At 41.9% G+C, this 23,819-nt stretch overlaps 1 protein-coding gene across 1 annotated transcript; it reads right to left on the minus strand.

Annotated features, from left to right (window-relative positions):
* Positions 1 to 11,598: 11,598 nt before the first annotated feature.
* Positions 11,599 to 19,764, minus strand: LOC114505487 (zinc finger protein 449-like). Its single transcript, XM_028523375.2, has 3 exons — positions 19,322 to 19,764; positions 17,276 to 17,480; positions 11,599 to 12,314 (listed from the first exon to the last, which is right to left on the minus strand). Exons 1-3 carry the CDS (start codon positions 19,673 to 19,675, stop codon positions 11,599 to 11,601), a joined length of 1,275 nt encoding a protein of 424 aa, XP_028379176.1. The 5' UTR covers positions 19,676 to 19,764.
* Between the last annotated feature and the right edge of the window lie 4,055 nt (positions 19,765 to 23,819).

The raw sequence follows: 23,819 nt of genomic DNA on the forward strand, positions 1-23,819 counted from the left end.
AATTTAAAAGAGGGACTGTATTAAGAGATTCTTCCCTCCTCCAGAAAAACCCAAACCACCATTTCCGAGGTCTTTCACTCCATATTAAGAACCTGGACTTTGGAAACGTTTTCTTGTTAGCAGCTATGCCCCATCCTGCTGGTGTCAAGGAGGCCATTCCAAAACCCTTCTTCCCTTCTACCTGGCCAAATAACTGTTCCTCACCTGTCTCCTTTTCAGCTTGGGGGACTCTTTTGGAGCTGAGTTCCAGTAGCTAATGTAATCCGGGGCCAGGTGCACCTCTCCTCCTGAGTCGCTGCGACCACGGGCACCTACCACCATGCCAAACCAGCTAACGGTTTTAAGCACTAACTAGGTGCCAGCAGTGTCATCACAACATACATGCTGCTGTCCCATTAATCCTCAAAACAACCCTAGAAGCCATTTTACCAGGGCGGGAAATTGAGGCCCAAGGAGGAAGAGTAACTTGCCAAAAGTCACACAGCTAGTGGGCAGCCAGCAGAGCCAGGATTCGAACCCCTTTGATCTAAGTCCACAGCCAGCACTAACTGTTGCAGTAGCCACACTGCCTCCCTGTGGAAACAGGCACCCTTCACTATTCACTCTGTGCTCTTGGCGGGAAATCTGGGGGATGGAAGTTCCAGGCTACACTACAAGGGGTCAACTTGGCCAGGAAAGGTCTACTCAGGCCAATCAAGACAATCCAAATGGGGAAGTAAGACTCTGTGATGTCACAGTCTTTGGGGCCAACCAACCACAGGTGAAACCTCTCTCTCTCTCTCACACTCCCCTATTCCCTCAGTCTCACAAGCTCTCTCTGCCTGTACTCTCAGAGTCACAGCTTCTGGGCAGCTCTGCACACTGCTGTGGACTTCCTGGGACAGGGTGGTAAGGAATTGCTCCAACACCAGCAGCTCCAGGATCTGCTTCATGGAGTGCCTGTCAGGCCAAAGCCACCCACCCATGGCAAAGCTTCAGCAGTGACCCAAGGGTTTCTCCACTGACCTCCTGGAAGCCCAATCAGAAGCTCGTCTCCTCTGAGAGCTGTCATCGGGCTCCTGGGGCACCTGGTGGGTCTGAAAACCAGCTGCATCCACCTGCGAAGGCACTCTGGCCCTTTGCGAGGATGAGCGGCATCCACCAGCTGGTGGCCAGTAGCACCAAGTCCAGACCAAGGATCCAAACTCTGGTCCAACACAAATGGCTGAGGTGCCTTGGCCTTGGTGGGTCTCAGAGATAAGGTCCATTGCATGGCCGTGTGCCTGAATGCGGGGCACTGCACCCAGGGAGCTCTGGGCACAAACGTGGTGATTCCTTGAGTGTTGTGAGGGTGTGGCACAGGAAGTGGGGCTCTCGGCTTCCCTCCAAGAAGTGGGGCATCTCCACCGGCTTTAGATGGTTTGATACTTGTCCCCTTTGCTGTTACACTAGTGCCCTGTTTTTGTGGTGCCCCTTGCCTCTCTCAGCACTCCTCTTATTCTGTGGGCCCTGTGAGGGCATGTTCATTCAGGAGGGTTTGGGGAGAAGCCTTCAGCCCCAAAGGGAAGTGAAGTTTTCATCTGGAAAAGCCAGTGGAGGGAAACCCGAAAGGTCAATTCCCAGGGAGACTTGGGAGAAGAGGCCCTGCCCATGAGCCCCTGTGTTGTTTACTTCTTCAGAGCAGACTAGGACCATTAGCCCAAAGCCCACTGCTGCCAAACTCAAATTCTCATACACCATACCACTTTAAATATAGTCCACCCCCTCATATTTTTAAAGCCATTTGGAGCCTACCTACTTTACATACTCCACAAAAATTTACCCAGCACCTGCTAACCACAAATGTCAAATCCTGGGGCTACAAAAGACCCTAAACTGCTGCTGCCCTTCGGAGCTAGCTGACCAGACACTCATCACTGAGCTGCTGAATGACGTCATGTAGAATAAATGCAAGCCCCCCTCTGACTTCCCTTTCTTCCCTGGGAATTCCTTTGCCCTATTCTGCATCTGGGGGGTAGCCCCATGCCTCTGTCTCTGGAAGGCCTCTTGTTGGGAGGGACTTCCCTTCTCATACTGGTCTGTCCAAGCACTGCCCAAAGAAAGCTAGGGTGCTACTACTGCCTCTCATGGTCCTGTCTCTTCGTTGATAACAACCACCACCGCGCCAAAAAAAAAAAAATCCCTGAACTCACTGCAAGTCCTTATAAAAGACGGACGGGAGGAGCAGAGTGAGTAGTAGCAGATACTAGTATGGAAGAAAGAAATCGGAGAGATGCAAGGAGTCATGAACCAAGGAATGCAGATGGCCTCTGAAGCTAAAAAGACCAGGAAACAAACAGATTCTCACCTGGAGCCTCCAGCAGGAATGCAGCTCTACTAACAACTTGACTTTAGACTTTTGACATTCATAACACTAAGAAAAAAACTTTTTTGTTTAAAGCCACTCAGTTTTTGGTAATTTGTTACAGCAGTGATAGGAAACTAATGTAACATGTACACACACATATCTATAAATATTTCTACATCTATACATCTGTGTCTATATTAAGATAAACATGAGTTCATACTGGTGTCTCCAACCCTAATCCATTGCCATGTGAATCATTCTAGCTGCCCCTTCATGCTTAATTATAACTTCCCTCGACAACAGTGAGGAGAAACCTTGCTCCCACCATCCACCATCCATTAATTTATTTGTTCAAACATTATGCATGTAAAAGCAGTTTCCACAAATGTTCATCTAGAATTTATTTATTTATTTATTTATTTATTTAGTAAAGATTTTATTTATTTATTTTGAGGGAAGGGAGGGAGGGGGGAGAGAGAGAGAGAGAGAGGGAGAGGGAGAGAGAGAGAGAGAAACATCAATGTGCGGGTTGCTGGGGGTTATGGCCTGCAACCCAGGAATGTACCCTGGCTGGGAATCAAACCTGGGACACTTTGGTTCCCAGCCCGTGCTCAATCCACTGAGCTACGCCAGCCAGGGCTAGAATTTATGTTCTCAGATGTTCATCTGAGAATTTACCAATTCAAGTACAACGTGTTGTGTTTATCTTAGCCCCCAACTTTTATTTTTAATTCACCCTCCAACTTTGAAACTTGAAATACTTTAAACATGGAGAGATTTTGCTTCCTTTCTCACTGGAAAGCCTAGTGCTGTGGATGCTGCCTCTCTCCCTGCTTTACTGATTCCCAGTGGATTTCTGTCCCTTTTCCCCTGACAGAGCTCCATCTTCTTCCTGGACATGCTTTGCAGGGGTTTGGACCTGCTTGCCTGCCATCCTTGCCCTGTTTCACTCCTCCATCCAAGCCCCTAGCCTGCCCTGATGTGCCTGACTCCATTCCTGGTAGCTCTGTGGTTCCCATCACATCCCACCTCAACCACCAGGCTCTCCCAGGAGTTTCTCCCCGGGTACGTACACCTGTATAGCTGTATGCAGTGTCACTGGGGAGAAAAAAGGGGTGTTGGGAGACTTGGAAAGTAAGGGGAGAATATCAGGATAGGAAACATAGACAGAGATCTAAGAGAGGTTGGGGACCCCAAAGCAGAATGGCACCTGGCCCCACATTCTACCTGGAGCTGTGGGATGGAGACATCCTAGCAGTGCCCCACGCGAACAGCACGAGGCAACATGAGGCCAGAAATAACAGCTTGGCATTTAGGAAAGGCCCTGAGATGGTGCCCTTGGGTCGGTTCTCGATGGCTTTTTTGTGCCATGAATGAGTTCCAGCTGAGAGCCTCAAAAAGAGACTACATAGAGATGGTGAGAAGAAACTTGGCTGACAAAACAGCAGTGTACTATTCCTTTGGATATGCATGTGTACCGCATCCTGTTTCAAATTTTATTTTTCAATTACAGTTTACAGTCAATATTATTTTCTACTATTTTCAGATGTGCAGCATAGTTGTTAGACCATCATATACTCTGTTACAAGTACCCTCCTGGCACTGTACGTAGTTATTCCAAAATTATTGACTATATTCCCTATGCTGCACTTTACATTCCCGTGACTATCTTGTGACTGCCAATTTGTACTTGTTAGTCCACTCACCTTTGTCGTCCACCCCCCTGACCCCTCTCCCCTCTGGCAACCATCAGTCTGATCCCTGAATCCATGAGTCTGTTCAGTTTTGTTTGTTCATTTATTTTGTTCTATATAGTCTGCATATAAGTGAAATTATATGGTCTTTGTCTTTCTCTGCCTCACTTCTTTCACTTAGCACAATAGCCTCATAATATCCTCTAGGTCCTTCCATGTTGTCACAATTGGTAAGGCTTCATTTCTTTCTACGGCCGGGTAACATTCCATTGCATATATGTACCACAACTTCTTTTTGGTCAATTTCGACAGCTATAATAAGAAATATTATGACTTCCGAATCCTAAAAGCAGATTTTAGAATCTACAAAATACATTATTTCTGCCTATCTCACACTGATTGACCCTTTCAAAACAAGATTTCCTCAATTCTAAGACTACCATCAACTTGAATGCACATCATTGATTTAATAATGGAAATCTCAAGTATGCATGGTTATCATTTTTATTTCACAAATGTTGAAATGTTTAAAAACTAACATCTTACAGTACAAAAAGACTCATTATAACCCTTATTTGGTTCTTGTTTTATTGGGAATGCAGGACACTGACATTTCTTTTGAAATAACCTGATTGGTAAAGGAGTGATTTTTAAAATAAGGCGTGATAGATGATTCAAATGTTTCTTCAACACCTTCAAGATTCTTATGTCATTTTTTCCTTTGAATCATGAATGTGGAGAAAATATGAATTGGTTTCTTAATATTGAGCTATCGTTACTTTGAGGAAGTGATATATAATTCTTCTAATGTACTGTCTGATTTATTTGCTTATTTTTCATTCAGATATTATCTTTTGCATCTTCGTAAGTGGAATTGGTCTACACTTGTCCCTCTTTATGCTTATTTTGTCAGGTTTTGGAATCACTTTTCTTTTGGCTTTATATAGGGAATTGGGGGAGTTTCTTAAATTTGTTGTGCTCCTGCACAGTTTAAAATAAGAATAGTGGTAGAGCACACGGGACTGTTAGGGCTGTGAATCTACTCTTTATGATACTATAAAGAGTAGATTGGTGGATACATGTCATTATACTTTTGTCCAAACTCGTGGGATTTACAACAACACCCAGAGTGAACCACCCATAATATAACTAGGGAATCTGAGTGATGATGGTGTGTCAACGTAGGTTCTTCAGTTGTAACAAATGTACCACTTGGGTAGGAGATGTTGATAACACAGGAGGCTGTGTGGGGGTGGGGTGGGGGACAGGGCGTATGGAAAATCTGTGCCTTCTGCTTTATTTTGCTATGAACCTAAACCTGCTCTGAAAAATAAAGTGTATTTTTAAAAGATTTTATTTATTTTGTTTTTAGAGACAGAGGAAGGGAAGGAGAAAGAGAGGGAGTGGAACATCAGTGTGTGGTTGCCTCTCACCCCCCACCCCCCGCAGGGACCTGGCCTGCAACTCAGGCATGTGCCCTGACTGGGAATCGAACCAAGCAATCCTTTGGTTCGCAGGCCTGCACTTAATTCACTGAGCTACAAGAACTGGGGTTAAAGTGTATCCTTTAAAAAACTAAGAATTGCATATTCCATGAAGATTATGAATGCTACAAATCCTTTTAGGCCTGTCTCTCTTTGGAAGGTGGGGTTGGATGCCTGGGGTGGCTTTTCATTTGTTTCCAGAGCTCTTATTAAGTTTTTGTTTTTCATTTCTTTGAATGTTCATTTGTTTTAACAACAAACCTGCAAACATATCATATCCACACCTATCATATGCCAACTGCTTTGTCCTTAGTGATCAGACATGAGACATTATACTGTAGCTTGTGTTCACACTAACAGCAAGATTTCTTGGTTGCCTTAAGGTTATTTGAAGATATGATTACCCATGAAGAATGAACTTTTTTGAAAATTACACATTAAGAATGAATTTTTTAAAAGATTTTATTTATTTATTTTTAGAGAGGGAAGGGAGGGAGATAGAGAGAGAGAAACATCAATGTGCAGTTGCTGGGGGTCATGGCCTGCAACCCAGGCATGTACCCCGACTGGGAATCGAACCTGCGACACTTTGGTTCGCAGCCTGCGCTCAATCCACTGAGCTATGCCAGCCAGGGCCCAGAATGAATTTTTTTTAAGTCATTGTAAGCTTTTTTTTCCCAGGTAAAATCTACCAGTGACTTGTCCGGGACAATGGCTTGGGGCTGTAGAGATGATCCCTGTTTTTCTTTGGAGGGTAATCTCAAAAATGTCTACATTCCTTCATATATAGAGGTGAAGCAGAAAAAGGTATTGAAAAGCACATTGCTCTTCTTAAGTTTGTTGCAAAAATTGGGGAGCCAAATTTGATCAGGAAGGATGTGAGGATATTTGTAAAGTTTAATTATCCCATAATTAATGGGAGAACATCCACGCATTGTCTGCATTAATATTGATGGTTTCATTACGGATAGTACCCCACGTCCTGCTGAGTGTGCTATGTATTACTTTGCTATTATTGGAAAAGTCTGAATGCTACAGCTACACATCTTGCCCCAGTGGATTGATTTAGGACTTAAGGACCTCTAGTAATCTGTTACAGGCTGGGAAAAATCTGTTTTCAGAAAGGAACAAAGGGTTTCAGGGCTTAGAGTCAAGCTTTGTAGTTTGAGGCACAGTTACTTGTGTGACCTTGGGTAATTTTTTAAACTTCCCTGAGCCTCAGTCTCCTCATTTCTGAAGTGTATTTAAAAAACAACAGTTCTTGTCTCATATGCTGATTGGGAGGGTGAGATGAGATGAAGTATGTCAAATACTTATTAACAATTGTGACATAGTGTAAGCACTCAATAAATAATAATAGATGCTGTTAACAGTAAGGAGCCTAGAAATGGAGGTCAAGGAACTCTCGTTGTCTTGCCAAGCAGTGGAGGGCCATTTCACTCTGTGATTTACATAGCATGAAAAAGAACACACAGATCAAACACCGCAAGTATTTCATTCTCTACTGTAAGTTATTTCCCTTTGAATGTCAATACATAGTCACTGTAGAGGGCCTTCTGAGAAAGAAGAAACTGTTGCTTCTTGCACCCATTTCATGAACCCAGGAACCCATCCTGGTTTCCTCAGAGTATATGTAAAACAGTGTGTCTGGGTCTATCCAGCAAACATTTGGACGTTGGTGATCCCACCATTCTACCACCCCTAGTAGATCCTCAGGTGCCAGTAAACAACCTCTGTCTTTGTTCTCTCCTTCTAAAAATGTGTTCATTGCTTCACTTCAGAAATATTTATTGACCACCCTCCTTAGATGCAGTTTGGCATTTTATTTTACAGAATATTTGTGGCTTTCCTATCATTCCTTTTATTCCATTAAATGTGAGTCTTGGTGGTTTTCCTTTCTATTTTTTTTAATTATGTTATTATAGTCAGAACAGTGAACGTGGGCTCTACGCTCTAAAAAACTTCAAGTGTACAGATCAGTGCTGTTAACTATAGGCCCGATGTGTACATAACAGTATGGAGCCTAGAACTTCCTCGTCTTGCATAAGTGAATCTTGAGTCCCACTGAGTAGCAACACCGCATTTCTCCCTCCCTTAGTAACCACCACCTGACTCTGATTCTAAAGTTAGACCATTTTAGATTCCTTGTGTAAATGGAAAGATGCAGTATTTGTCCTTCTGTGACTGACCTATTCCACTCAGCATTGTCTTCAATGTTCATCCATGTTGTTGTATATCACAGAATTTCCTCATCTTTCTTAAGGCTGAATAATATTCCATTGAATGTACGCACCCTATTTTCTTTATCCACTCATCTGTTGACATTTAGATAGTTTCCACAGCTTGCCACTTGAGAATAGTGCTGCCATGAACACTGAGGTGCTAATATCTCCTGCAGATGCTCATTTCCATTCTTGTGGATAACAAGCCAGAGGGGGGATTCCTGTGTCATAAGGTAATGATTAATTTTTAATTCTTTTAAAATTAATCTTTCTCTAAATTTAAATCTTTTTTAAAAATCTCTCTTTCTATTTCCCAGTTTCATCGAGAAATAATTGACACATATCACTGTCTAAGGTCAAGGTGATTTATATATATTGTGAAATGATGACCACAATAGGTTCAGCTAACATCTATCATCTCATACAGATACAACAAAAAGAAAGAAGATAAGGGAAAGAAAGAGTTGTTTCCTTGTGATGAGGACTCTGAGAATGCACTCTCTTAACAACTTTCCTACCTATTGATATCATACACCAGTGGTAACTATAGTCATCATGTTGCACATTGCCTCCCTAGAACTTACTAATCTTACAACTGGAAGTTTGTACCTTTTGACCACCTTCCTCCCATGTTAACTTGCACATACTTGTTTGTGACTGTACTTACCATCTCGATACTGGGGATGGTAAGTACTCGACTCTGCCATCCCCAGTACCTATATTATCTGGAACATAACATACCCCAAAGATTATTAAGAGTGAATCACTGTGGGCAGGAGACAGTCTTGAGCAGAGTGAATAGGGTGACAGGACTGAAACTTCTATGAGTTTCAGTGGGTAACCATGGACCTATTGGCCAAGAGGGCTCTCATTCCCTTTTCATGGTCTGCTCCCCCAGTCTCCCAACTCCAGGTCCTCAGGACACAGATCTGGCTATCACACTCCTCATATCCAGTCAGTCATTAGAGCCTGTGGATACTGCCTCCTAATCCCCGCCCCCCTTCAAATAACTCTTCCCTTCTGTTTCATCTGCACACCACTGTCCTTACCTCAACCCACTTTCTCATCTGCAGCAGCCTCGTCACTGGTCTTCCTGTCCCGATCTTGTCTTCTCTAATCACCATCCAGGGGCCAGAGTGGGCTTTATAAAATGCACATTTCACCTGTTCTTCTCAACTAGCGGGATGGTCTCCCACTGATTGAGAGATGAGGTTCCCACTTCATCAGGTGGATTACGACACCCTCTATTCATTACCTGGTCTTTGCCTAGCACTCTAGTTTTACCTCCAGCCACTCTGTGTTTCTCTCCTCAGACCTTTTTATGAGACATTCCTTCGCCTGGGATGTTGTTCATAACTCACTTGTTTGATTCCATGTAAAGGCTGGTAAATACATTCTCTTACCACCTCAATTATTGCTAAGACCTAAAGGCTGAGGACCAAATATCAAGTGTTTCCTTGAATCTTATCTCATACCATTTGTAAAAGAAATCAACTCCAGGTAAAATGTGATACGAGTGTGGAAGGTAAAAAAAATACAACTTTAAAATGAACATGTAGAAAATATGTTCATGATCTAGGGGTAGACAAAACATTTCTTCACCAGGATTCAAACAGCACTAATAGTAAAGGGGGAGGAAACGATAAGTTGAACTATGTTACACCTGGGAAATTCTCTTCATCAGGGGACACCAATTAGTGAGTGAAACCACAGGCCAAGGAGTGGGAAAAGGTGTGTGTCGTATGTTTTGGCAGTTTTTAGAGAAGGTAAATGGCTATAAGCTGATGACACAACCACTCCTCTCCTAGGGTGTACCCTACAAATGGAACCGTTAGTCTCTATGGTCATGTCATAAGTCTTCAAGAACATGTAAATAAATTTCAAAGCAAAACTAGAATGAACCACATTTATTAATAACTTTGCAATATAAACAAAACTTGACAGAAATTATCGACAATGTCCAACTCTTGGGGCAGAACGGAAAAAAATATAAGCTGCAATAACAGACAATTGCAAAATAACAAGTAAGAACATTGCATAAGATTTTGGGGAGGTGACCAAAGTTAGACTTAAAGTTTGTGGCCTTCAGTGCTTTCATCATTTCAAGGAACAAAAAGAAAATACAATATTTCCTGCAAGTTCACTCCAGGTAGGGTTTCCACATTTATCTAGTCCACTCCCTCTTCCTGGTACTGGTGCGATGGGTACTGTTCCCTGCCCCTCACAGCATGTTAAGAGTTGGATGTTTCCCTTTGTCCTTCTCTTTGGGAAGTGCTCCACATGACACAAATGGACTGCATTCAAGGCTCAAGTCATGTATAAATGTAACAGTGGGTGCACAGGAGATTCTGCCTGTGGTGTAAGAGGGAGTCAAGGGAAGTGCTTGTTGGCACCGTCAGGGAATCGTCTGCATGTTGCTGCAACTACTAGTCTGTGGCAATCGAACAGAAACAGCATATGCATTCCACAGGACTAAAATATTGCATACATACAGGCCAAATGGGTACATCGCCATCTATTGGATTACTGACCCTAGACCTGAAAGGAATGTCAACATTGCATATCCCTTACTAACACCTGTGCTGTGGTTGACCTGGGACAAAGACATTTTCATCATAAGGATTAAACAAGACTCGCCTATGCAGAAATAATCATGTCTGGATATAGCGGGCCCAAAGACATATGAAAAGATGCTCAGCATCACTGGCCACTAGAAAGGTGCAAATTAAAACCACAATGAGCTACCACTTCACACTGGTCAGAATGGCCATCATAAACAAATCGAAAAACAAATGCTAGAGAGGTTGTGGAGAAAAGGGGACCCTAGTGCACTGTTGGTGGAAATACAGACTGGTACAGCCACTGTGGAAAACAGTATGGAATTTCCTCAGAAAACTGAAAGTGGAACTGACTTTTGACCCAGCAGTTCCACTGCTGGGATTATATCCCAAGAACCCTGAAACACCAATCCAAAAGAACCTATGCACCCCAATGTTCATAGCAGCACAATTCACAATAGCCCAGTGCTGGAAGCAACCCAAGTGCCCATCAGCAAATGAGTGGATCAAAAAACTATGGTCTGCTGGCTGGCGTAGCTCAGTGGATTGAGCATGGGCTATGAACCAAAGTGTCGCAGGTTCGATTCCCAGTCAGGGTGCATGCCTGGGGTGCAGGCCATGACCCCCAGCAACCGCACATTGATGTTTCTCTCTCTCTCTCTCTCTCTCTCTCTCTCTTTCTCCCTCCCTTCCTCTCTAAAAATAAATAAAATCTTAAAAAAAAAAAACAACTATGGTCCATTTACACAATGGAATACTATGCAGCCGAGAGAAAGAATGAGCTCCTATCCTTTACAACAGCATGGATGGAACTGGAGAGCATTATGCTAAGTGAAATAAGCCAGATGGTGAAAGACAAATACCATATAATCTCACCTTTAACTGGAACGTAATTAACAAAAGAAAAAAGAAAGCAAAATAAAACCAGAGACATAGAAATTAAGAAAAATTTGACAGTAACCAGAGGGGGGGTGGTAGGGGATAATGAGGGGAAGGGTTTTTAGGAACTGCTATAAAGGACACATGGACAAAACCAAGGGGGATGGTGGAAGCAAGGGAGGGAGGTGGGTTTGGAGGGGGTGCAGGGAGTGAGGAGGAAATGCAGGCAACTGTAATTGAACAAGAATAATATAATTATTAAAAAAAGAAATAATCATGTCTGGGACAGTGTCAAGTGTCAGTGAATACTCTAGAACACAGGTGTCAAACACAAGGCCCAAGGGCCAAATCCAGCCCTGCACCCTGTTTCTACCCAGTGGGAGTGCTAAGCTCCTTGCCCCTAGTTATGAAGCTTGCAAAACAATGAATGCACTTCTATGGCTTCTCCCCCGAATGGCTTCTTAAATGAAAAGCAAGGCTTGATTTATGTCTATAGCTTTTCCCACAATATTCACACATAAATGGTCTCTCTTCAGTGTGCGCCACATAGTGCACGCTAAGGTCTCTTTGTCGATTAAATGTTTTTCCACAACTGTGACATTTAAAAGGTTTTCCATTTGTGTGGATTTTCAGGTGGTTTGCAAAACATTTTCTATTGCAAAAACACTCCCCGCACTCAGGGCAAATGTATACTTCTTGACCAGAAGAGATTTTCTGGTGTTCTATGAGATGTGATAACTGACTGAATTGCTTCTCACACCCATTGCATTTATAGGGTGTCTCTCTTCTGTGAAGTCGAAGATGCCTTTGTAGGTTGGACTTACGAAGGAATCTTCTCCCACATTCAAGGCATTCATGAGGAAGATCTCCTGCATGAATTTTCAGGTGCCCATTAAGTACCTTATTGGAAACAAATTCTTTCCCACAGTGAAGACACTGGTGTGGGCTCTTTGGGGCATGGTTTTGCTCATGGGCTCTGGGGCTGAGAGGTTCTTCCTGGTTGGATACCTCAGCTCTTTCTTCTGGAAAAAGGTTCTGACCACACATAAGCAATGTGTACTCTCTTTGTATATGCTCTGTGGGATATCCCAGTTGATTCCTTGCGTGTTCCGAGTCTCCTGGTATACTTGGACCAAGAAGTGCGTTTCCATCTAAAGAAAAAGAAAATGGACACATACTCTACAGGTTTTTTTTTGTTTTGACACATTTTCTCTCCCAATATCAAAATGGATGGCATGAATAGAAATTGCAGACCTCACCATGTTCCAAGGGGAATGAATAGGTAGGGACTGAGAAGAGTTATGGCTCAACACCTAGTGGGAAGATAAATACACCAAGTGCCATCCCAAACCTCTTTACTCTGGGAGTAAGTATGGAAATTTCTTTAGATTTTTTCCAAGCATCACATGAACCCTCACCTACCTATCTTGAAGTCAAGCCATTGAAATTGTTCCTCTTCCATGCAGTCCTGTAGTTCCTTCATCCAGGGCTCTATGGGGTCAGGCTTTAGCACTGAATATGCTGGCCATAGGAGAGATGGGAAGAAGGGTAGTTTTGAGTCAACACAGGTTTATGCAGAGCATAGGTCTCTTTCTAGGACGTGCGACTTCTCAGTATCTGCCTACTACCTTGCCAGCATTGCTTCACCAGGAGCCTCTGACAAGTCATTTTTGTTGTGTTTTTTTTTTTTTTTTTCATTTTTCAACATAAGAACAAAACCCAAACTGGGGATGGGGGAGATCCCATTGTGTTCGACTCAAAGCTGTTCTCCTCCAGTCTATGGAAGGGAGGTGAATCAATTCCCTTGTGAAGTCAATACACTGAACGTGTTCCACTGTTGTTTTGAGAATGGGATTGTGTAGGTGAGGGCCAGAACATGGAATCAGTCTTCTTATAGTGACGTCATATTAAAATTGAGAAACACTGTCTAACTGACTTCCAAGTGAAAAAAGAGAGAGGCCAAAGTGGGGGCTAGGAACACGGTTACTGGAGTACTTTTAGTAAGAAATATTCAAATTATGATGACAACGGAAGTGGGTAAGCAACAGGCAAAAAATAATAATAACCTGTATGTGTTTGTTTCAGTTGAAGTCTAGAAGTAGATTCTCTTGAAACTAACCAAAATCATCATCAAGCAATGCTTCTCACTGTCAATCTAAGAAAAACCACAAGTCCCCCTGTATCCTACCACCCCTCTCCTCAGTGAGAGCTACTGTGTCTCCACCCTCTTTGCACACCCCTATATCACTTCTGGCCAAGTTTACTGGTCTGTAGAAGAGTGTGGATTGGAAATGGCTCATTTCAGATGGAAATAAAGGGCAATGTTTAAATATTGGAATTAGTAAAATGACATTAGCAAGTCAGTGTGGGTAATGTTGATCTGAAGGAAAATTCACCTTCCAGGACCTTATATCAAAGCACAGGAAGTCGACTAAAACACCGTATTCCTACTTTCATTTTTAAAAGACCAGATCTTTCAAATAGAGAGATTTTAAATACAACTGTTCATTTTGTTTATGTTATGCCTACATTTCAAAAGTAAGGTCAGAATGAGCCCCAGGTCAAATAAACCTGGATGTCATGGATCAAAGGAAAGGCGCCATCAAGTGAAAGCGTGAGCTATGGCAAAGGTGGTGGGTGGACAGTGGCACAGCCTTAGGGTGGCAGAAACTTGGAAGCGCTGAGCCTCCCCATAGCAGAGATGTGAAAGTAAGTTCAGAATTAAAGGATGTGTTCCTATGGGGGTTCCCGTCCCATACATAGAACGTAGACTTGATATTCTTCAGGCTCTAGACTTCATCACAGGTTACCATTAAACCATCCCAAACATCTGCCCCTTGGGTAAAAGGGAGCTAAAGGCGTGACTAGTTAAGGACTGAGGCAGCCCCAGAGACAGAATCTAGCACCTGTGAGAACAAGGCCAGGAGTATCATCACCAGGCGGCTACGTCTCATGGACTTACCATCAGTCCAGCTTCCCCTTTCTGTGCAGCACCACCCAAAGAAGACTGAGAACTGTCACCTTACTTACTCACCCCACCATAGTACTCCCTCGTGCCAGCTTTCAAAGAGGCTGGACCAAACTTGAGCTCCTTGCTGGATATTCACCTCATGCACTTCTTAGCTGTCTACCAGCACCAGCCCTACTCACCTCCCTCCTGTGTCACTTCAGATCCTTGTGGCTCGGGTGCACTCAGCCTCCACTTTCTGCATGCTCGGAGCCCTCCTCCTGCCCCTATCACTAATTTACATTCCACAACCAATGCTCACAGCCCATGTCAGCTAAGACCACTATCCATCCCCCTTTGACCCATCTGACACCCTTCTGACCACAGTTCCCACCTTCTGCTCATGCAGTCAGTGAAAAACTGTCACAAATGCTGAATGAACTGGACACTGATTAAAAAGATATTCACAGATAGCAGCCCTCCTTCTGTCTGCCAACGTGGGGAAAACAGCCATGGCACTCATCACAAGGCAAGCCAGTGCGTGAAAGTGAGCAGACACAGGCATTCATATGCTGGAATGGGAGGGCAAATTGGTACAGTAGTTTTGGAGGACATTCAACCATATCTATTAAAGGTTTAAATGTATATGCCCACTAACCAATCATTCCTAACCTAGAAATTTGTCCTGCTGACACATGCCCCTGCAAGGATGCTCTTGGTGCATCTTTTATAGCTTGGCCCCAGAGTAGTTTGGTCAACATTGAATGTCACTCAGAAGTCATGCATCTATGCCTACTTCTATTGGCAGTGCTCTTCTCTTTGCCCTCAAACGCCACAGTAGCCACCCAGAGGTTGATCTGGAAATGAGCCTAAGGGAGTGAAGGAGCCCTCTTTGTACTGGGCCATAGGTTGTTCAGTTCTTCACTCCCACCTGGGACTTCTTACTCAAAAGCCTGCAAGCACCAACCTGAAATTCTCTCACATCAAATTTTTTGAAAATTAGCCCCAGAAGCATATTTTTATCCATTTACAGCCACCCTCCTTTGCATAGCTCAGAAAATATCACCCCACAACTGCTAGCCATGGAAAAGATGGAGCCTTGTGGCTATATGATTCCAAGCTGCTGCTGCCCTTTGGAATTCTCTGACTGATACACTGCCAGTGTACTACTGGGCTGTGATATCACCTAGACAGGTAAGCCCCCTCTCTGAGCCCTTACTCCCTGGAGAGTTCCCTTGTGCCCCTCCCCTCTGATCCCTGACTTCCCTCACAAGCACACCTGACAAAGAGTTGCCCAACAAAGCTTGTATGTGCTATTGCCCCCTCCTGGTCATATCTTGTTCCCAGATCAGCCTGCAGATCCTTTGACCCTCCACAAGTGTTAAGGAGGAAGAGACTTTGGTGACCATGAGGTAGACATAAAGACCTCCCAGTCAGTAGGACAAAGGATGTTATATTACTTTAAACAGTGATGAGAAAGGGGTAGTTTCCTTTTCCCCTAATTGATATATTTTACTTGTTCCATCATTCCATCTCTCCCTTGTTAAATATACTGGACTCCTGTGCTTCAGAGACTAAAGTATTCAAATCAAGAGCAATAGTGCTGCTCAGCATCATATGTGATCTTTGTACCTGACACTGTTGGTAGGAGGAGCAAATTCACACATGTAATCGGAATTCATATGCTGAAAGATTTATAACTGAACACAACTGGCTAGGTTCTGCCACTTGTTGCAGGCATACACACAAATTACAGATTTTAAAAAACTTGTTAGCAGATCAGGGATATAGGTAAGGTAGAGACTAGAATATAAATGACAAGATTTTACATAGTTTAGCTTTGACCTTAATGGATACATATGTCCTTTTGGGGTTTTCCTCCTGGTCACCTCTGTTAAAAAATGAGACAGAATACATGTCTTCTACATGCCCAAAACTTGCTAGAGCAAGCTACAAAATTTGGTACCCAGACAAATTGAACAAATGCAGAAAGGGAGAAAAATTCGTGACCAGATAACATTACTGTGATGTTATGAGATGAATTCCATGGGTGGGGGTGTTGCACAGATAACATGTGGTCCTATTTCTAGGCCTAGAATAGACCAAGCCATCCTTTTCAAGGAGAGGGTGGAGTCTCTCATGTACAATCCCCCACCGTCTATCAGACACCTGGCGAGGAGAGATGGCAGCTGGAATGGAGACCACAAGAGAGGGGGGCAAACCATAGGTAAGTAAATACCAGAGGTAGAATTTCTATTGGCTTCAAGAGAAAATGGGTCCTAGTGACTAGGATACTCATTCTTATGCACTTAAGGTACAGGAAACCAAGGAACCAGGAAAGGTACCTGAATATTTAACAGATTTTTTTTAATTCATATGCAGTATAATGGTCTTTTCTAATGTGATATCTCTCAGGGTATGCCCAGAGAACCTTGTGCTTTCTCCCTCTAAACAATCCTGGAGAGTCCTTGATCACCCTCAAGATTTTTATGAACTCCTACGAGACTTTCTTCCCCTGGGCTTTCTCCCACTGGAATTTCTCCCTGTGTCATCAACTCCTGCATCATCTTGAGCAGTGGTTCTAGAATGGTAGTATGTACAGCACTCACTTGGGTAGCTCATTAAAAATGCACTCCAGGTGACCCTGCTACAGAGAATCTGCTTAGTATGCTGGGAAAGACACCAGTCTGAGTCTTTATGGATAAGATACATATTTCCTTTACTGTGACAGGCAATTAAATCCTCTAAAGGATCTTAAGTGAGTATGGTAATTGATAAAGTAGCATGTGTGAATGTGGCTCTTGTGCCATAAGAGCCACTGAGGCCCTTGGGACCCACGACAACACCACAGGTTCCATTGATGAAACATATGCTGGGGAAATTAATCTTGATTCATAACACCCAAACTCTCCTCAAGTTCCTGTATAACATTTTGGTCAAAGCTTCCTTCCTGAGCAGGTTCATCAGCTTAAGGGATTTGGAACCCTGATCTCTCTGGTGTGCTTTGTGGCCAGCCATTCCTCAAGAGACATTTCCTTCTCCTACTCTTTATCAAAGAGATCCATATTCATCTGGTATTCAGTGTTTCTAACCAACCCCAACCCTACAGAGCTCCTGAGCTGTCAAAATAGAAATCAAGGAAAGGAAATAAAACCCTTGCCTTACCAGGGTCCCAAAAGGCCTGGCCTTCCCAAGTGGCACCATTGCTCAGCTCCTGCAGCCCTGCCTGTGGGATCTGCGCCTCTGCTACTGGGGTCTCAGGGACAGGTCCCATTGCTTGGGGTGGGAGTGTCTCCAGGTAGATGTCTGGTACCACGTGTGCCATTCCAACTGCTGCTGGGTCTTCCAAGAGCATCTCCTGCCTATCGATCTGAGAAAAAAGCCAGAACCCATCATTCTAAAGTCCAGACTAGCAGTGCCCAGTAGGAATATAATGCAAGCCACCCAGGTCATTTCAAGTTTTCCAGTGGCCATGTGAAAAGTAAAATAGTTAAAGTCAATCTCTATAACATGCAGTATTTAACCCAATATATCGAAAATACCATAATTTCATAATGTAACCAGTATAAACAATTATTTATACGATATTTCACCTGCTTTATTGTTCAGCCTACATCTTCTGAATGTGGTGTGCATTTTATACTTACAGCATATACCAATTTGGTCTAGCCACATTTCTAGTGCTCAAGTGCCATGCTTGGCTGGTGCCTACCATGCCGGCAATGCAGGATTACACTACATGAAGACAACATCTCATGTAGTAAGCCAAACAAGGAGACACACAAAAGAAGGGAAATCATAAACACATTCCATTCTAGAGGCAGCAAACTTTGGAAGAGTCCTGCTCATGCAGGCTAACTGCAGAGTCCCATCAACACACAAGACTCCAGTGCCCTTAATGCCCAACTAGAACTACTTTCTCCCTTCTCCAGAGATGCTGCCCTGTGCTCACCTATGGCAGCCTCAAACAAGCTTTACTCAGTGCTTCTGAACAGAGAACAGGGCCACCACCCCCAGGAGGTGTTTTGGGTATAATGGCAGGTGCTGGCTATCAGAATTTAGTGGGCAGAGATGGGAGTACAGATAATGAACAGTGCAGAATTGCTCTGGGTCCCTACCAAATTTGGAGTGGCCCCTTCAAGTATTCACATAGGTAAAAGAACCTGGTTCACCTTGGTTCATCATATAATCACAACATATTTTTGCAAATTTTAGCTTGACTTGACTTCTCTAGGGAAGCAATACTTTGGGAATCTAAGTCATGGTGATGTAAAGGACAGCATAGGAAATGTAGTCATTAAGATTGTAATATGGTGCCAAGTGAGTACTGGGAATATCAGGGGGAATATTTTGTAAAGTACAATATATGACTGCCTAACAACTATGCTGTACACCTGAAACTAATACAGAATAATACTGAGTGTAAACTGTAATTGAATTTTTAATTAAAAAAAACTATACTACTAATTGTTCAGATTCACCAAGAGTTGTTTGCCACTTTGGAAAATTACAGGACAAACAACAACACTGCTATTAGTGTTTGAGCTGTATCAGTCTGAAACACAGACTGTCATCTTCACAGTGGGTCTGCAGACAGGCAAGCCCCTGACAATTTCATGAGGTCTTGAGGTGCACTCAAATCCAGACATGTGCATGCTGAAATGCTTTCTACTTTATAGTGAACTATGTTTCTTTTCCTTCAAATTCCTTCTAGACTCTACTTGACTCAAAGTTGGACAACTTTCTTTGTAAAGAGCCAGATAGTAAATATTTTATGCTTTTTTTGCCACATTCAGACTGTGACTTATTTTCCTTCCTCCTATTTTCTATTTAACAATGCCTTATCACTTCAAAACCATTATTAGCTCACAGGGTATACAAAACAGGTTGTGGCCAGATCTGGTGTGCAGACACTAGGGCATAATATTGGTGTTTTTGAGGAATGATTGTAGGTAGGCTATGTTAACTATGAATTTCACTTAAGTACATTTACTGGGCAGTTAGAGAATATTTGCTACAGGAGGAGGATTGGGCATGATGAGGTTGAAAACCACTGATCTATATGTTTTTTTCCAGCAGAAGAGCGGCATGAAAAGGACTGTGGAGAAATCCTGGAGTTGAAGAATGACACAGAGACAAATGTCCCATCCAATCCCACCTGCCTCTGATACCCTTTTGGTTTAATTACCAAGATCCCAAACTCTTTCTCACCTGTGGCTCTGGTGTCTCCAGTTCGGTCTCTAATTCTTCTAATAGTGACACAACACTTTCCGTAGTCTCTGGGCATTGTTCTGTCACCCAGGTTTCTAGCTCACGGGGCAGGATTGTCAGGAATTGCTCCAACACTAGAAGCTCCACCATTTGTTCCTTAGAACGCATCTTTGGCTTCAGCCATTCATGGCAAAACTCCCGGAGTTTGTTGAAAACTTCACGAGGCCCTGCTGCTTCTTTGTACTGGAACTGCCTGAAGCGCTGACGGAAGGCTTCAGAGTCATCATCATACTCTTCAAACATGGAGCCTAGACTCAAGGAGCCCTGGATTGCACTACTGAAGGCAGTAGCCATTGCCCTCTTCCAGCAGTGTCCAATTTACCTGGCGCCTGAAGTCTCAGATTCAAACTTCTTTCTTTGTGTATTTGTTCGCAGGAGGGACCTACAGCTGAGAAGAAGGAGAATGAGAAAGGAGAAGCAGCAGTGGCTACCAGAGGGCATCCTTATTTCCCTTAATTGCTTGCTTTTCAGCAAAGCCCCAAAGTAGCAGACTATATAATCTTTTGGATAGTTTTTAGAAACGGATGAAAATGTTAAATAGAATTTCTTTTTTTAAATTTTATTTTAATCATTGTTCAAATTAAATAGAACTTCTTTAAGAAGAAGAAAGTGAAAGAGGATCATAGTTATAAAGAAAATAGCAATAAATGCATATGTATCAATAATCAGTTCAAATGTAAATGGCTTAAATGCTCCAATCAAAAGACATAGGGTAGCTGAATCAATAAGAAAAGAAGAGCCAATGCATCCTGTCTACAGGAGACCTACCTCAGAAAGAAAGACACACACAGACTGAAAGTAAAGGGATGGAAAAATATTTCATGCAAATAAAAAACAATGGGGAAGCAATACTTATATCTGAGAATATAGAGTTTAAAAGAAAGGCTGTAATAAGAAACAAAGAAGGACATTGCATGATACCAAAAGGATCAATCCAACAACAGAACACAACTCTTGTAAACATTTACACACTCATCATTGAAGCACCTAAATATATAAAGCAATCTTGACGGATATAAAGGGAGAGATCAACACTAATACTGTCATAGTAGAGGATTTTTACAGCCTATTGATCCCAATGGATACATCTTCCAGACAGAAAATCAACAAGGAAACAGTGGCCATAAAGGACACACTAGACTAGATGGATTTAACTGATACTATCGAGCATTTTACCCCAAAGCAGGAGAATATACATCCTTCTCAAGCGCACATGGAACATATCCTATGATAAGACGTGTTAGGGAACACAACAAGTCTTAATAAATTAAAGAAGGTGAAAATAATGTGAAGCATTTTCTCTGATCACAATGCTATGAAACTAGAAATCAATTAAAGGAAAAAAAACTGAAAACACTCAAACACATGGAGGCTCAATGTTTACATGTCAGTAAACAATGAATGGTTTAACAATGTGATCAAGAAGAAATCAAAAGATTGAGACAAATGGGAACACAACAACCCTAAACCTGTAAGACACACTGAGAGCAGGCCTAAAACAGAAATTTGTAGTTTTATAGGCCTACCTCAAGAAATAAGAAAAATCTCAAACAATCTAATCTTACACCTAAAGGAACTAGAAAAAGAACAACCACCAAAGCCCAAAGAGAGTAGAAGAAAGAAAATAATAAAAATCAAAGTGGAAATAATGAAATAAAGTCTAAAAAAACATACAGAAGACCAGTGAAACCAAGAGCTGGGTCTATGAAAAGATAAACAAGATTAACAAACCAGACTCATTAAGAAACAAAGAGAGGACCCAAATACATAAAATCAGAAATGAAAGAGGATGAGTAAAAACTGAAACCACAGAAACACAAAGAATTATAAGAAAATATTATACGCAACCAAATGCCAACAAATTGGACAATCTGGAAGAAATAGATAATTTTCCTGGAAACATACATATCTTCCAAAACCCAATCAAGAAGAAACAAAATCTGAAGAGACTGATTGCAGCTGATGTAATTGAATCACTAATCAGAAACCTTGCAACAAACAAAAGTCCCTGACTGGATAGATCCACAGGTGTATTTTACCAAGCATTCAAAGAAGAATTCCTTCTCAAACTATTCCAAAAAAATTTCAGGAGGAAGAAAGCCTTCCAAGCTCATTTTATGAGGCCAGCACTATCCTAATTCCAAAACCAGATGAAGGGACTACACAGAAAGAAAATGTGGGCCAATATCCTTGATGAACATAGATCCAAAAACTCTCAAAAATATTAGCAAACTGAATCCAGCAACATATAAAACAGCTTGTATACCATGATCAGTTAGGATTTATTCCTGGAGTGCAAGGCTGGTACAATATCTTTAAATCCATTAGTGTGATACACCACATAAAAGCGAAGTATAAAATCATATGATCATATGAATAGATAGAGATAAGTACAAAAATCCAGCACCCAGTAACAATAAAACGTCTCAGCAAAGTGGGAATACAGGGAACATATCTTAACATAATAATGACTATATGTGACAAACCCACAGCTAACATCATACTCAGTGGGAGAAAACTAAAACATTTCTCTTAAGATCAGGAACAAGACAGGGATGTCCATTTTCCCCACTCTTATTCAACATAGTACAGGAAGTCTTAGCCACAGCAACCAGACAAGAAGAAATGAAAAGGCATCCAAATTGGAAATTAAGAAGTAAATCTGTCATTATTTGCAGATGACATGCTACTGTATATAGAGAACCTTAAAAATTTCAACCCCGAGATTACCAGAACTGATAAATGAATTCAATAAAGCAGCCCGATACAAACTAAATGTCCAGAAATCGGTTGCATTTTGTACACCAATAATGAATTATCAGAAAGTGAAACTAAGGAAACAATCCCATTTAAAATCGCATTGAACAGCCCTGACCCATGTGGCTCAGATGGTTGGGCATCACCGGTTTGAGGCCCTGCAGTGGGTGTGCCTGGGTTGTGGGCTTGGTCCCCAGTTAGGGGTGTGCAAAAGGCAGCCGATCCATGTTTCTCTCACACATGAATGTTCCTCTCCCTTTCCTTCTCCTTCCCTCCCCTTCTCTAAAAAACAAACAAAAATATCTTTAAAATTGAAGCAAATGACATAAAATATATAGAAATAAATTTCACCAAGGAGGCAAAAGGCCTGTATTCAGAAAATTATAAGACACTGAAGAAAGAAATTGAAAAGGATATAAATAGTTGGAAATATACCCGTGCTCATGGAGAAGGGAAACTGATATTGTTACCTTGTCCATACATCCCAAAGCATCTATAGATTCAATGTGATTCCTATTGAAATACCAATCATGCATTTCACAGAACTACAACAAATAATCCAAAACTTTATATGAAACCACAAGAGACCCCAAATAACCACAGCAATCTAGGGAAAGAAGAACAAAGTAGAGATACCACATTAACTCATGTCAAACTATAATTCCCAGCTATACTGATTAAATAAGCACAGGACTGGCATAAAAATAGACAGATTACTGGAGTAGAATGGAGAGCCCCAAAAGAAACTCACACCTATATGGTCAGTTAATATTTGACAAAGGAGGCAAGAACATACAATGAGGCAAATGCAGTCTATTCAATAGTTGTGTTTGGAAAATTATACCTATAGATACATGCAAAAAAGATGAAGCTAGACCACTTCCTTACACCATATACAAAAATGAACTCCAAATGGATTAAAAACTTAAATGTAAGACTCGACACCATAAAATCCCTAAAAGAAAACATCGGCAGTAAAATGCCTGGCATGTCTCTTAGCAATATTTTTTCTGACATATTTCCTCAGACAAGGGAAACCAAAGAAAAAGTAAACAAATAGGACTACCAAACTAAAAAGTTTTTACATAGCCAAGAAAACCATCAACAAAATGAAAAGACAGCCTCAGCTGTTGTGGCTAATTGGCTGGTATGTTGTCCCATAGACCAGAATGTCACAGGTTTGATTCCTAGTCAGGGCACATACCCAGGTTGCATATTCGATCCCCTATGGGGGCACATATGAGAAGGCAAACAATTGATATTTCTCTCTCTCTCTCTCAATGAAAAAAATGTCCTCAGGGGAGGATATAAAAAATAATAATAAAGCAAAAGACAATCTACTGAATAGGGAAAGATATTCTCCAATGATACCTTCAATAAGGGGTTAGTATCCAAAATCTATTAAAAAAACTCATCCTGCTCAACACCAAAAAACTCCAAATCATCCAATTAAAAAATGTGTGGAAGTCCTGAATAGACACTTCTGCAAAGATGATATAAAGATGGTCAATAGACATATGTAAAGCTGCTTAATATCACTAATCATCAGAGAAACACAAGCTGAAATCTCAATAAGATATCACCTCATACATGTCTGAATGGCTATCATCAATAAATCAACAAACAAGAAATGTTGGCAAATATGTGGAGAAAAGTGCACCCTTGGTGCAAACACAGATGG

Source organism: Phyllostomus discolor, chromosome X (assembly GCF_004126475.2).
Source record: "Phyllostomus discolor isolate MPI-MPIP mPhyDis1 chromosome X, mPhyDis1.pri.v3, whole genome shotgun sequence".
Lineage (NCBI taxonomy): Eukaryota > Metazoa > Chordata > Mammalia > Chiroptera > Phyllostomidae > Phyllostomus > Phyllostomus discolor.

Bases quoted from the DNA above. Each gene is read 5' to 3' on its own strand.
- LOC114505487 (XM_028523375.2), bottom strand. From the start codon at position 19,675: ATGGCTACTGCCTTCAGTAGTGCAATCCAGGGCTCCTTGAGTCTAGGC. The intron at 17,481-19,321 runs GTGAGAAAGAGT...CTTTTTTCTCAG, and splicing joins TGGAGACACCAGAGCCACAG to ATCGATAGGCAGGAGATGCT. The intron at 12,315-17,275 runs GTAAGGCAAGGG...CTTTTTCTTTAG, and splicing joins CCAGGCCTTTTGGGACCCTG to ATGGAAACGCACTTCTTGGT.